This window comes from Zingiber officinale, chromosome 3A (genome assembly GCF_018446385.1).
Source record: "Zingiber officinale cultivar Zhangliang chromosome 3A, Zo_v1.1, whole genome shotgun sequence".
NCBI lineage: Eukaryota > Viridiplantae > Streptophyta > Magnoliopsida > Zingiberales > Zingiberaceae > Zingiber > Zingiber officinale.
The window spans coordinates 123,584,476-123,600,458 of NC_055990.1; the positions used below are offsets into that span (position 1 = coordinate 123,584,476).

General features: G+C 34.2%; 1 protein-coding gene across 1 annotated transcript; it reads left to right on the forward strand.

Annotated features, from left to right (window-relative positions):
* The first annotated feature begins 202 nt into the window (after positions 1-202).
* Positions 203-10,845, forward strand: LOC122050624. The gene is made up of 4 exons (XM_042611516.1): positions 203-351; positions 9,930-10,121; positions 10,292-10,402; positions 10,499-10,845. Exons 2-4 carry the CDS (start codon positions 9,948-9,950, stop codon positions 10,754-10,756), a joined length of 543 nt encoding a protein of 180 aa, XP_042467450.1. The 5' UTR covers positions 203-351; positions 9,930-9,947; the 3' UTR covers positions 10,757-10,845.
* Positions 10,846-15,983: the final 5,138 nt, after the last annotated feature.

Here is a 15,983-nt window from a genome sequence, read left to right on the forward strand (position 1 = left end):
CACCTTCTTAATATTTTTAAAAAGCATTTTCTTTTATGTTTTAAAAAAAATTGTATTTTGATTTTGATGTCGATAGATTTGTTACATTTTATAGTGTCAGACACGTTACAATCTTAAGCATCCCTCAAAAGTCACAAGTCTTTTCGAGGAAAAAAGACAATAGACACAAAATGGAAGTCTTGTAGTTCTCTGGCTTACTGGCGACTCGCCATTATTCCATTAATGAGCTTGGGAAAATCTTTTCTTCCTTGCAGAAGCAATTGCGCCTCGCATTGCTCCAAAAGAAGCGGAAGAGGACGCGAGCTACACGCCTCTTGCCCTCTTCGGCAACAACTCTTCTTCCCGATGTCGGTGAGTAGTCATCCTCTGGCTTGAGGGCTTTATGGGGCTTCTTCGACTCACGGTTGTGAAGCGGATTGTTGACTTGTTCACTGTTCCTTGTGGGTCGATGCATGCTCAAATCTGTCGAGTTGATTATGCTGCTGTTGTTTCTTTTGATTATGTTCTTTTTCGGTCTCATTCTTTGTCCAGAAAGTAAATTCTACCTTCTTTATAGATGGTAGCAAAAAAGGTGGAATCCAGTGTTGGGATTTTATCAAAATTCCATATTAAAATATTTGGAAAAGATTATGGGTAAAAAGGATGTAGTATATCTTCATTGAAATGAGACATTTTAGGTAGAGTCTAAGATCAAAGTCATGGGGACTTAGGTCCAAAGTGGACAATATCATATCATTGTGGAGATATATGAATATCCTTTGAGCACAACAAATGGTATCAGAGTCATGGTCCAGACCAAATGTAATGTGGGGTGACCTTGAACGAAATTGAAGGTACGCCCGGAGTAGGTCAGGTGACTAGATGCTCGTAGGGAGGTCCGGAGTAGGTCAAGAGTAACCGGAAGCGGATGCTCGTGGGGAGGCCTAGAGCGGGTTAAGGTGATCGGATATTTACGGGGAAGGCTCGGAATTGGTTAGGGTAATCGGATGCCTATGGGGAAGGTCCGGAACAAGTCAAGGTGACTGGATGCTTGTGGGTAGGCCCGGAGTGGATTAGGATAACCGGATGTTTGCGAGGAGGTCTGAAGCAGGTCTAGAGTAACTGAATGCTCATGGGGAGGCCTAGACTGGTCCTTCATTTGAGGGGAGGATTGTTGAGATTCAATCAAAGTCCCACATTGGAAAGATTTTGGAAATATCATGGGGTTAAAAGGGTGTAGGATATCTTCGTTGGAATGAGACCTTTTAGGGAGAGCCCAAGAGCAAAGCCATGAGGGTCTAGGCCCAAAATGGACAATGTCATACCATTGTGGAGATATATAAATATCCTTTAGGCACAATACGCCGCCTCAGCGACGACCCCACATGGTCACCGCACGATTATTTATGAGGAGGTAAATTGGAAAGTTATAGTTGGCCAGTACGGGAAGAGTTTGTTTTTCCCTCGACTTTATCGAAATTTGAACTCTTCCATTACGATAGTAAGTCCACCCCACACTAACTAACTCAATGTCCCAAGGGCACCTACCTTCTTTATAGAGATATATGTTCTACTGGAGCAGTACCACTAATCTTCTTTAGCAGATGATTCTAACATAGCTTCTTTTCTTTTGTGCAACATTGCAAGTGGTTGCTGCTCTGAGCAAACTCGACATTCGGAATGATAAGGGGCGCTTTTATTTTGGTTTAATATGAAAATATGAAAAATACACATATCTAATTATATCTATAATTATTTTTAGGGCAAAAATCAAAAGGATATCTTGAATTATGCAAATCATCGAAAGGACGTTTTTTTTTCAAAGGCATCCCATTAGAGATTTTATCCCGAGAATATCCTTACTTTCAGCGCTATTGTAACAACTACGACTAGCTACTACAAAGTGTAAAAATTACTTGATAACTATTATAATATGTAACACTAAGGGGGTGTTTGGTTGGGGGTTATCATTGATAACCTTGGTAGGTTATCAATAAAAACCTTGTTTGGTTTAGGTAATGAGTGATTCCCGGTAATAAGCAATTCCCGCCACGTCAGCAAAGTCGGCATGCAACCCGGAATTGCATTACCTCCAAAATCTAAGGTTTTGGACGATGCCGGGGTTATCAATTTATTCATTCCAAAATTACCCTCCATGCTCGATTTCACCAAATTCCTGCGCAAGGCATACGCGCTCCCGCAGGAGCTCGCCGTCAGCCTTCGGGCACACCCGAAGCTGCACCAAATTCATGCGCGAGGCATGCGCTCCCGCAGGAGCTCGCCGTCAGCCTTCGGGCACACCCGGAGTTGCGACCGCGGCTCCTGTTGGTGGCGCTGAATGGCACACGGCGGTTCACCAACGTGCCGATGATTGTGCGGGCGGTAGAGGCGATGGGCTTCAAGGTGGTGCTCGCCGACATGGACTTGGGGAACGTGGGCGGGGTCGCAGAGGTGGTGAACTGGTGCGACGTGATCATGGGCGTGCATGGCACCGAGCTCACTAACTTGGTTTTCCTGCCGACGAACGTGGTGGCGATACAGATCCCGCCGTGCTGCAACTTGGAGGGGGTGGCGGAGCACACGTATGGGCCGCAGGCGAGGGATTCGGGACTGCTCTACTTGTAGTACGACATCAACGTGGACGAGAGCACGCTGTTGCAGTCGATCCATCATCAAGGCTGGTTCAAAATGGGGAAGATCTACCTAAAACAGTAGAACGTGAAGCCTGACGTCAATAGGTTCAGGCCGATCTTGATTAAAGCCATCAATTTATTCTATTCGACCCAGTCTTTTCCTTGATTTGTTCAGCGACGGCAGGGAAGAAGAAGTCACGAGGAGATAAAAAAGTTTTTATTCAATTAAATTAATTCAAAAGGTTAAAGGGTAAATTAGTAAATGTAAATCTAAGTTATTGCATAATCTAAGTTGAACCAAACACCTAATAGGTTATATTTTATTCCTCATAACTTTAGTTATGTGATTACTTAGTAATCATATAACTAAGGTTATGTGATTACTGTTATAGTGTTGTAGCAACTACTTAATAACTTTTACAAGTTATAGTAGCTATTTAATAGTGATACAATTGTTTTCAAATAATTTTTAACTAACTTAAAATGATTTTGATTAAGTTTAAATAATTTTAACTAAGTTGGTAAAGAGTATTTTGATATAATATTGTTCAGTTGATGATTTATAATCTAAGATTTTAAAATTTAGAGTTTAAGATTTAGGATTTACCAACAACTATTTTAAAGTGATTTTGACTAATTTAAATCGATTTTGATGAAATTTAAATAATTTTGATCAAATGAGTATTTTGATATAATAGTGATTTGTGTGTAGTAATTTTTATTAAAGTGAAATAATTAATTTTTTATATTATAGTAGCTACTGAGTAGCTTCTACATGTGGCAGTAGCTACCAATCTGCTACACAGTTGTCTCTAAACCCTAAATCCTAAATTCTGAACACTATTATATCAAAATACACTTTACCAACTTGGTCAAAATTGTTTAAACCAAGGAAAAGAATGTTGCTCCCTGCCGGACGACACAGACAATTTTTATCGTTCCGTCGCTTGGCCGAAATCGGCACCCGAAGCGTTGTGATGTCGGCGCGTGATACGTGCACATCCGCAATAGCACGCGCGACAGCTCATGATTAATTGAGCGACAGAAGGAATTCATTCGATTCCTTTTGTCGAGATTAATCGATCGCAAAAAACCCTATAAAAAGGCACCAGTAGTGAGGAGAGCAGCTGCGGCAAGGCGAGTAGCGACGAGGTGAGGCGGCAGCGACGAGGCGAGCAGCAACGAGGCGACCACTCCAGAGGTATGATTTCCCCTATTTGTTGGCGCCCCCATTTTGTATGCACCGTTGAACCCCTACAATCCGCCCGTAATCCGCTGTGGCTTAGCCGTGATCGCGTTGCCATTGTCGTGACTTAGTTTTAAGAAAATAAATTAAATTTTAGATTTAATTAATTTAAATAATTCCTAAGGAAGTGTGGTATTTTAAACCAGGGCGGATCCTCTATACCGCAAATGTAAGGACCAGCCCTGGTCCTTCATTTGCATTAGTGGGATTTGATGGTTCCCACCTATTAAACAGATGGGGCCATCAAATCTCAGCAATCAGCCTGTCTTGGTCTAGGAGCGGATCAGGACAAGCGGTCCAGAAGATCCGCCTCCATTCTAAGCAGACTTTTATAAACCCTAATTAAATTATCCCAATAAATATTTAAAAATATATTTAAAATTAAAATTTTAATTAATATTCCGGAAAAATATTTTTTTAATGTTTAAAATTGTATTTAAAATTTTTTAAAAAATTATAATAAATCTGATTTACATTATAATATTTTTATTATTATTTAAAATTTTATTTAAAAATTCAAAAAATTATAAAAATTCAGATATATATTATAATATTTTTTATTATTTTAAATTTCATTTAAATTTTTTTAAAAAATTATAATAATTCAGATTTATATTCTAATATTCTAAATTTTTTTAAAAAAAATCTAATAAATTAAATTTATAATCTGATATTTTATTATTTTATATTTTTACAAATAATAATTAATTAAATAAATAAATAATTAATTAATTTGAATAATTATTATATATAAAGTTAGATCTTTATATTAATTTATATATTTATTATAGATAATATTTTTTTATCTTAGAATTAATTTGAAATTTGAATCCATAAATATTAACTTTTGTACTTTTATTATTCTTGCTTTCTAAACATATGAAATATATATTTTTGTCAAAAAAATATTTCTACTAATCTGTCATATATATTTTTGTTTTAGAATATCTTTACTTGATATGTTTAGGAAATGTTACATGTCCTTTATTTTAAAAGTTTTGATAAAAGTATGTTGTCAAGTTTATAATTTCTAATAAAACACTTATAAGTTTGTGCAATTCTGATCATTCTAATTGAGAAAAGTTAATTAATATTTTTAAGAGATTGTTTCAAATTTTAGAAAGTTGCTCTTTATAATTTATATATTTAATTTGTAAATTTACAATGATAAATACATTCTTGACGTTATAAAATGATGACCATTATCTGAAAATGTATATTATTTTTAATTTTTTTATAATACATAGGCAATGAGACCCAAACAACAATCTCATGATCTAGCTCGGGGACACGCACGTCGATTAGAAAATTGATTCCATTGACAATTTTTGCATTGTGATATGATTGGACGAGGCGGTGGTGTCATACTACTAAAACAACATCTTACTGGTGGATATCCGGATGTTTCTAATTGCCCAAAAGTTTCTCAAGAAGTTTATCGTACAATGAAAGAGGAGCATGATGACAAAAAAACATTAAAGTATAAACAACAACAACAACGACGTGAACTTGTTGATAGCCGGAGCTCTAAAGAACCAATCTTTGATGAATTTGAAGGTCGTGATGAAGTTCCAAATGATAAAGATTTTTTAGCAACTCTCAGTATCTCTCGAATTCAATATGACTATAAGCAAAATAAGCGACATAGAAGTGGCTCTGGTGCCGATGGAAGTGACTCAACTACTGCATCAACATTAGGAAGGAATGCAAGTGTTCGTATTACTTCAACAAAAGGTGATATTAGTCATTTTTCCTTCTATGGGACGAAGACATGCAGTTGATATTGCTGATATTGATCTACTAGCATTCCCAGACCAAGCTAGTAACCAGACTATGATTGATGATGCATATTCAAAAGAGAAGAAGAAATCAATCGGTAAAAGTATTGCTAAATTTTTTCATTTTAATCATATTTCTCCTAATGCAGCAAACAACACATACTACCATAGCATGATGTTTAACATCCAAAAATCTGGTCCTGTGGAGGAGATCAAGACGTGGATCCTATTATGCAAGAAGCAATGAAACTTATATGGGATTATGTTAATGTGTGATGGTTGGACAGGATGAGCATTATCAACTTTCTACTTTTACTACAATAGAAAGGTGATATTTCATAAATCTATTGATGCAACTACAGACTATCATGATGCACCCTACATATGTCGTTTGATAGATAGTGCAGTTCAAGAGATAGGTGCATAATATATAGTGCAGGTGATTACAGATAATGGTGCCAATTTTAAGAGGGTTGGAGAGTTATTGGAGCAAAAGTTTCAAACATTATTTTGGACAGTATGCGTAGCACACTCTATCGATTTGATGATGACAGATATTGGTAAGCTCGATTTAGTGAAGAATGTAGTGAAAAAAGGTCAATCTTTAACAAAATTCCTTTATAATCATCATTGGGTTCATGGATTAATAAGGAGATTTATTGATGGGGAGATTCTGCGACTAGATTTGTCACTTACTTTCTCCTGTTGAATTCGTTGAATAAGAAAAAGTCAGATTGAAGGCCATGTTCTCTTCTGAGGATTGGAAAGTCTCTCGATATTCTAACACGGCCGACGGTAAGGAAGTACAAAAAATTATTATATCTATCATATTTTAGGATTGTATCGCAGATATTCTTATAGCAGTAGAACTATTGTACGTTGTTATATGTAAAGTCGATATGGACAAGAAGCACAAATGGGCAACATTTACTGCCTAATTCATGAAGCAAAAGCGGAAATTAAGATGCGTCTACAATCACCAACCAAGTATCAACATTACATTGATATAATCACTACAAGATGAGATAATCAAATGGGAAAATATATTCATTTGGCCGGTACGTATTTTTTAATGATAAAGAATTTTAATATCGTTATTAATAATTATATATGTTTAATTATCGTAAGTTATTATCTCAATCTGGTAAAAAAAATTGAATAAACCAAATAGATAAAATATTGATCAATTCGATCGAAAACTGAATTGATCGAATTTTTCTAACTAGGGTCTAAAAATTTGGTTCGATTTAACAAATATTCGGTCTTGGTCTAAAAAATTGATTCAGTCCAAAAATTCACTTTATTCCGTCTATTTGGTTTAACCGAATAAAAAATTTTAAAGTTGAACTGAATTAATCGATTTTTTTGGAAAAAAATCGAAATTCCAAAAAACATGAACTGAATTTTTAAATCCGATCAGTTCAGCCGGTTTATTCGATTTAATTGAACTTTTGCTCACCTCTATGTGTGGTGCCCCTACTATTTTGATCGTCATTTTCTTATCTCTCAAAAGAATAGATTACACCCGGTATAATCTCCCTTTTATTTTATTCTCAACCCTCGTGGAAAAAAAGGAAATTTGCTTTTCATTAGTATGATTATCAAGAGTTTATAATTCTTAAAATTATAATTTTTCCTATCTTTCCATATAACTAATATATATATATATTAATTATGATAATATTCACTTATCCAAATAATAATAATAATAATAATATTCACTTATCATAAATAGGAAGGTGATGGACGTGATGTGGAGGAGACATGTTCTCCTCCACAATTTAATCTATTTTCCTTTTTTTATTAATATAAATGTGTATCTCTCATTCCACATTCTATATAATCCATATGTATATCATATACACTGGCGGATCCAGAAATTTAAATATGGAGGAGCGATCACAATGAACAAGGGGCGGTATCCTCCATCTCCATCGGTGGAACCTCATAATACTAGGGGTTTCACCACCGACAAGGAGGAGACCGCCGATGCCGCCCCCTGTTGCGAATTATGTATTTGCTTTACAATTCCATCAATATAAATATCATTCACTCAACCGGAAGTGTCTGACGTGAATAGTAGAGGAGATTTTATCTCCTCAATTATTCAATTAGTATTTCCTTTTAGTTTAAATGTTTATCTGATAAATATTTAAAAAGGTAAATATTAATAAGTCAAAACTATTAGGTGGAATGAATATATTTTGTAATCTTCATCACAAACTAATGTCTAATAAAATTCTATTAATTTTAAATCAATTGATTGGGAAAAAGTATAAAAATTTTAGTACAAAAAATTATAAAAGAAAATATTTTTCCTTTATAATTTGTACCCACCAATTAAGGATGTGTAGAAACTTAAAATTTCATAATTCTAAGTTAATAAATCTAATACTTTTATCATAAGTGTGTAATCTGGAGATGACATGGGGAGCTATGAACCTATAATCTCAACCTCCAATAATATTGCTCATAAATTAAACTCTTTAATTAGTATATCAAAATTATTAATTCCAAAGTTACTCCTCTATTAACTTAAAATTGCACTCTTGAAATTATAGATATAAAATTACTCAAGAATAATGAATAGTCCATTGATATAGTCATTACATACAATCAATCCTCCATAAAGGATTCATAATCAAAGCTAGGTAATTTCTGCTAACCTCTTTAATTACATTTTCTTCCTCAAGTCCCATTGATTCTCTAATGAATAATATATTTATAATCTAATCATAAATTGAGTGCTCTTATTATTTAAGTCTCAAATCAACACTTGGAATTATTCATTTAACTCCTTTATGAAGGAATGAATTTCATCTTGTACATTAATAATTCCCGACTATTTATTTTATTCTAATTCTAATATACCAAGAATTTTTTACACCATCTCATTTGTGTCATTAGTAGATATGTTAAAAATATAATATTATAAATAGGAGTCTATTAATTACTCAGAATTAAGATTGACTCATCTATAACTATCATTGATTAATAATGAACGCTCTACTTATCACAAAAATGACGGAAGATTCAAAATTAATTATATTTCAATCCTATATAATCAAATTATATAAAGCACGTTCATTTCAATAATCTCATTAACAATCCGTGTAAGATCACTTCATTCAAAGTGTAATGAACCACGCTAGTAATTTTAAATTAAAGATTAAGATAAATTCGGGTTATTATACTTTAAAATATTATCCTCCTTTAGATAAGGCGTATACACAATATTTAAAAAATAATAATAATTTCAGTTAGCCTCATTGATTATCCCTGGGTGATCGGCCCAATTCCACGAAAGTTTTCCACCGGCCACCAGGATAAATCGAGAAGTACACGTGATGATCAGCTTAGAAGCCCAGCATCCTTTGGTTGCACCCCCCATTTGGAAGAAAAATTTCTACAAATACGCCATAACGGGGGATTGAACCGCAGGTACCTGGGTGACAACTTGAATGTCCTATCGTGACACCATAGTCCCGGGACAAAAAATGAGACTAACTAGGATTATCATTTTTTTATATACAATATTTAAAGTCACATAATAATAATCTACGGATTTTTGATATTTACAAAGCATCTATAACATGCATGCAAAAAATATTATTGAAAAATTTCTCAAATAAAAAATTCATTTGTTTACAGGCATATATCTCAACAAAATATCATAACATGCTACTACCTTGATTAGCCCATGACTCTTCATGTGAATCTAAACTAGGGTTTCAATTTCCCCAACTTGAGGTTACATGCTACAGTGAAGACCCAAAGTACAATTTATAGATTAGAATCATCCTAAATCAACATGTACTAGTACAATGGCAGTGGCTCTATCATCAATAGCAAGCCATTTGCAAACACCTTGACATGCCTAAGATTAGATTTATTGAAATATCAAAATGTCAAAACCCTCCCAAAATAGCATACTAACCCATTAAATTGTTTACCCCAAGGCTCAACCATTGCTTGAAATGTACTTTAACGCAAGTTAATATCAATTCATTGATCTAAGCAATGAACGCCCTTTATTAACCCAAAGTCCATCTATACTAAACTAGGATGTCACAAATGTAGTAGGTGTTATGGTATGATTATCCTTGAGCTTCCCTTCACAGATTATCTCTTGATTCAGTTATTTGTTCTGTCCAACAATGAATTGAATTTCAACTTTCATTGTTAGTGATAACTTATTTTCAAATTTTAAGCATGTTAAGTTTGACCATTTGATGCTTGTGTTTACCGATACTAAAACTTTTAGATATAACCTCGTTCTTTTTGATCATTTAGACTTTACATAAAGTTTAAATGAAATATTGGGTTCCTAAATTTGGGGATTGGGATGGAAGCATTCCGTATACACAATATTTTGAGGTTGCTCAAAAGGGTAAAAGGGGAAGCAAAACAAACAATCAAAATGATCCCTGTGACAACCATCAAGCATTTTCTACCAACGCAACTGGTTTCTGCACATTCACCTCGTGATGTAGGTTATTCCCCAACTATGAGGCCCAAGGATGAGATACATGTAAGTGGAGAAGGTAACATTCTTCGACTTCGTGACTATCTTTAATTGTGAACACTATCTTGCATGTCTTGCGATTGTTTCACCTGATCATCACTATGGTAATTGTAATTATAAAAAACTTCAGGTAATCCCCATAGGAGGACAAGTAGAGGAATTAATGGATCTAACTACACAATCAACCATTCATCCCTTCATCCCTGTAAAATGGACAATGGTGGATATTCATCTTCAGATGGTTCGTCAGCAGGAAACCAAGCACTCACCTCAAAATCTCCTGGAAGGTTCAGGATGCATGGTGTTGAAGATGATAAGATAGTTCTTCACTTGACTATTTACTTCTGACAACCTGTGCATATATTTAACTTGCGTAACTTGTGGGATTGTTTACTACAAGATCAACAAAGGTTCAGCTTTTCCTAAGTTTGGTGAGTGGGATGAGAGTAATCCTTCTTCAGCAGATGGTTTTACTGGCATATTTAACAAAGTGAGGGAAGGTAATCAGCTTAGTTCAGCTACAGTTCCTAACGTGTCTAGCGCTGAGACATATGCCAATTACCATGGAAGTACAGATGAATCCTTGGTAAGTTAAGTGGCATGCTCTAAATGTCAGATACTTTCTTTATATTCAATTAAGCTGATGTTTACTGGATACTATCTATTTGATCTTTCTACCTTCAACATTGAGATCACTAATAGTAATCTGTTTTTTCTGATTTCAGAATAATGAGCAAATGTGAATTTTGAATTGGAAGAAAATATAAACATCAATGTCTTTTTTACTTGACGTATGTTAAGAACACTTTTTTGTCAGACACAAACATGAAACGTTTGCAACATACTCTAATTTGGTTTAGTTGTATTAATGTGTCAGTTTTTCAGTTAGTTTCCACCTTCCTGTGCATCTTGTTATTTTGTAACTGATATAGCAGGTTGCTATCTGTTTCTAACACTATATGTATATAATCATCCACTTATGTCAAGGACTACCAAACATAAAATGTCATAGTTGGATTTCACTTTCTGGTCATAAAAAGAGTTATATTTTTTATATGAATGTAGTGAATATAAGTTTAATCCCATTAATTGGGTACTTATCGAGATCAACACCATTAGGGATGGAGTCATGGTTGTGCTTTCCATGATAGGAGGAATGGTATTGGTAGAACAATTTTGTTCTAGTTCAATGTTGAGATTATATGATGTGAGAAGGCGGTCGAAATCATAGGGGGAGTGGGAGTGGGAGCGGTAATCAGGCAAGGCAATCTGATTTCGCAAGATGTGAAAGCCTACAAAGGTGTGGCTCATATAATCTCAAAAGGCTTCTTGGTGATGCATAGTTGTGATTAGAGAACTTTGGGTGCCATTATAAGGGATACTTTCCATGTGAGAGAATCCTAATCCCCATTCACTATCTTGACTCCTCAACTTTGTGTCTTGACTTCTAACTTTGAAGTTGTCATAGCTCACTAAGACATCTTGGCCAATCACAATCTCCTATCCATAAGACAAACCCACCTTGTCACCTCAATAGGAATGATTTCCACCTTGTAAGAGAAACTTGCACCTCATAAAAAAAACCCAACTTGTCTCACTCGGAATCACATTGTCACTTCATAAGAGAAATTTTACATCTTCACAAAGTCCGAAATCTTGAGTTGTGATGGTGTTTTTGTCTCTGATTGGAATAATATTGTTTTGGGATTGTGCTGCATTCCGATGTAAGGTGCAGGTAGTAAATTGGAGGGTGTCAAGAAAAAGGAAAAAATAAACAACTATATAGTTAGTTCAATGTTTATTTTTCCATTTGGAATATTATGATTTTGATAGTATCTTACATGGAGACTAACTATAAAATAAAAAATAATAATATTATCCCAAATTTTAGCATGTCAAGGGTGTTGACTATTGAAATGAAATAATACTCGTCGATACGACTCATGCAATGAAACAAGAGGCATTGTCTTGGTGTTGAGTAGTATTGAATTTTTGGCAATTTATCAAAATGATACGTTTCAACCATTTCGCACAGTATGATATTTCAAACCATGCATTTTCATCACATTAAGAATCTTGACAAATTGTATGAAAAAACCTATTTACCTCATAAAACTGCTTTCGCTCATAAGACATCTCTAGACAGAAATGCTTCTTTAGATATTTGAACCAAGCAATGGTGTCATTTCTTCTAGTTCATAAGAACTACACAATGATAGCCAAAACAACAAACAAGAAAATACAAATCACAATTGATTTCAATCAAGGGAATCCATATACATCAGATTAGGGTTCATAGTAATTGTAAACACTAATTGCCATATTCACAATGGCATATATCAAAATCTTTGAAACTAACTTGTCTATGCCTATTTAGCCACAATAAGTAGTCAGCAATACAATTATTTTCTTCTTCTTTCTGTTCCTACTTGGTATTGAAGCCATTTTTTTAATTTTGGAAAAAAAAACAAATGAGCACCCCTTATTTTCATATTATCATTAAGGCATCCCATTCTATTTTTCATTCTAAAAATATCCTTATTCTAATAAAGCAACTATGATAGCCACAACTGTAATAGCCAACTTTGGCCAAATTGCTCCATGTTGTAGCTACTACAGCAGTGTTGAAACAATTTTGATAAAGTTGGAGCCATTTTAATCAAGTTTGAGTACTTTTAACAAAGTCCATAAGTATTTAGATATAATAGGGCTTCATGAGTAGCAATTTTGATCAAGTTGGAGCAATTTTATTTTATATTGCAGTAGCTATGATCATAACTGCTACAACAATGCTGAAATAAGAGTGCTATATTTTCAATTGTAGTTATGGTTCATATTTACTTTAATTGTATTCCTTAATTATGATTAGCATATTCACAGTGGCATATACCAAACCCCTTGTAACCAAATTTATATAAGCTTATTCGGCTACAATAATAAGACTATTATTTTCTCCTTCCAGTTTTCTTTTTTCTTTTTGTTTCTCCACTACTCTCAATTCTCACAAACTACACCCACTTCATATGAACTGCATCCATTTCATAAATTGCTCGCACTTTCTATGAATTGCTTATAACTCATAGTAAGTGGATTAGCTACAAGGTAGTCGTATCAATGAGTACCTAGTCTGCACTTCAACTTTCACATCAAAGTTTCTTTGACCAACCATATTTAAGTTTGTGCTTGAATTATATTAACCAAGCCTAATGATCTAATTGTAATTTCACCGTAACAAATGTTGTACCAATACTCTTTCTTGGATTTGTTGGACAGAATGAACCATTATTCAAGTGATAATGAAGTCGATGTCAAAAAGCCGAGAAACACAACCTATTATTGTTATTGCTGTTGAATATAACAAACTATCGAGTAACATGTTAACTTCACAACACATTTGAACCACTCTTCAGCTTCCCTCCTAGTCTCCTTTGCTTAATTTTTGGGGAAATTGTTGATTTTATGTTGGCGGATATCAAAGTTCAGACCCAGTTATATACTGCTCAGCTTCCTCTTTTCCTTTTGTTTAGCAGGGTTGTAGGTGCTTTGCTTGGTGCAAGAAGCGACAATATTAAAAATCACATGAATCTAAACTTACATATACCTGTAAGCCTATCTCATCATCTGAAATTGTTGATCTCTTTGCATATGCATTTCTCTTACTGATTTTTGCTATTTTATTTACGACACACACATGAGATGTTGGTCGAGTCATTTACCAATTTCTGTATATTTGTTGGTAAACCTTTGATCATTATGTGCAAAGAAGTGCAAGAATTGTATGAATTGGATCTGAAGTCTTTAGGAAACCTTGTGTGAACATATACCACTTAAAATGATTTTGTCATACAAACAATTTGAATGCACTAACTTTGAGTTCTGTTTGCCTTCATTGTCGAAACATCAAGATGGATAAATCCCCTCAATTGCACAGGAACTTGCAGCTTCAAACCAAGGTGTGGATTTAACAAGTAAGATGATGATTGATGATCTACTTTGAGAAGGTGTTCCTCAGTCATCCGCGTTTTATCTCATAGGAAATCATAGAGAAGGGAGAAAAAATAGATCATTTCAAGGGGTTGACATCTAATATTGATAGAGTGTTTTACTTAGTCCCAAAAGGTTACATGAGGTGTTTATTATACATTTCTAGAGATAAATTATGAAATAACTATCTAATGAAACAATTGATATGAAAACTAAAGGAATAGAATTCTAAGTTTAAAGATTTATTTAACTAAATTCTCTTTATTGTTGTATCATTATACTGCCCTTCGAAATAACTAAAGATTCATCGAGAATAAACTGAGTTCCTTTTGCTCTCTCTCTATTTTTCTATAGTTTACATAAAATGTCATCTTGTTGAGGATCATTATAATGGGGCCTCCCTTTCATAGAGTTATGATATAAAAATAACTTCCCTTAGATCTTCCTTCATCACGGTTAATAGAATTTCTTTGATAGGAAGTATCTTGTGCGGGTCATTGTTGTGAGATTTTGTTGAGTAAGAGGAAAAATTTCCACCAAATCTTCAATAAGTAGTGGTGAGAATGTAGAAACTTTCTTTGATAAGCAAGTATCCTGCGTCAAATGTTCATCAAGTAGAGATGACTTTGTCAAAGATTCTTTAGGATTGGTCGATTGTAGGAAAACATCGTATGCATGCTGAGATATATTTTGAGTGAAGTGTTGAAAGAAATGCATTTTACATTGAGTGTTCAACTTGTGCGGAGGGAGAGGGTTGAGAAAATTGAGGCATAACTTTTGACTTGGGATTTGGAATCATGCTCTGTCAACGGCTACGCGTGCAGAATTAAAAAAATCTACTTTTATTATTGGACAATCGTAACCGTCAATTTTTAAATCCAAATTTTACTATTTAAACCCTTTTCCGAGTTTTTTTTTATTATTTTTAGTAATTTCAATTTTTATAGTATTTAAGGTTTTCTTTGATATTTTTGATATTTAGGGGCTAGAGATTGTTTATATAAGGTCTTGTTTTATTAATTTCTATCTATTATAAAATTTCCTTTTATGGTAGTCCAGAGTCAATATAATACCTATCGTTGTATGGGGAATTATGTTCTGGTATTAATAAAGTTTTTTTTAAGGGCACGCGGCGGGTTTTCTCTTTGTTTTCTTTGGATTCTCTTCTTGTCTTCTCCTTCAATTTCTTTTCTCGTTATCCCGTAAAATAATTGTTATCCTATCCGACGCCATAGATACACCAAGAATTATTTTGAATTGAATGATGACTACAAAAATTTTTACATTGCCCCCTTTAAGTGAAGATGACACAAGATTTTCCTTTGCATTGTCTGTCCTTCAATGATAGTGAGATGTTTGAAGTTCCGTTTGGCTTGGTTGTGAATATTGAGCTTTCATTGATTTAACAACTCCCCAGCACTCGACAAGGAACTCACAAATGAAGCCATCAGGTCCAGCTTTTTGCCTTTGCTTAGATTCGCAACACTCCAGACCTCCTGGTAAAAAAATTTGATGCCAAATGTTAGACCTTAGGGACAATTTTGGCGTCATAGGAATGTTAAGTACCTAACAAAGAATGTTGTTAACTTTTGGAAAATTTCAGCATCAGAAGTTGAACATCTGTTGCCTGATACAACAGAATTGTTGCTCACTTTGTGCCCCCTTCCCGAGGCCACCTTGTGAAGAAACTTTTAGTGTTGAAATCACTTTATTGTGTCCATTTGAGCAGCCAATGAGTTTCCTTATCCTTCAAGTAGGAATCTGGCAAAATATTCAGTGTGAGTGAGCTATCTATTCAGGCCTAACCTCTCAAAGTTATGTAGCTTCATATTTGTCTC

Excerpts from the sequence above, each read along its gene's own strand:
- LOC122050624 (XM_042611516.1), top strand. The coding sequence starts at position 9,948 with ATGAAATATTGGGTTCCTAAATTTGGGGATTGGGATGGAAGCATTCCG. Across the intron at positions 10,122-10,291 it reads GTTTCTGCACATTCACCTCG|GTAATCCCCATAGGAGGACA; the intron begins TGATGTAGGTTA and ends AAAAAACTTCAG. Across the intron at positions 10,403-10,498 it reads TGGATATTCATCTTCAGATG|TTTACTTCTGACAACCTGTG; the intron begins GTTCGTCAGCAG and ends TTCACTTGACTA.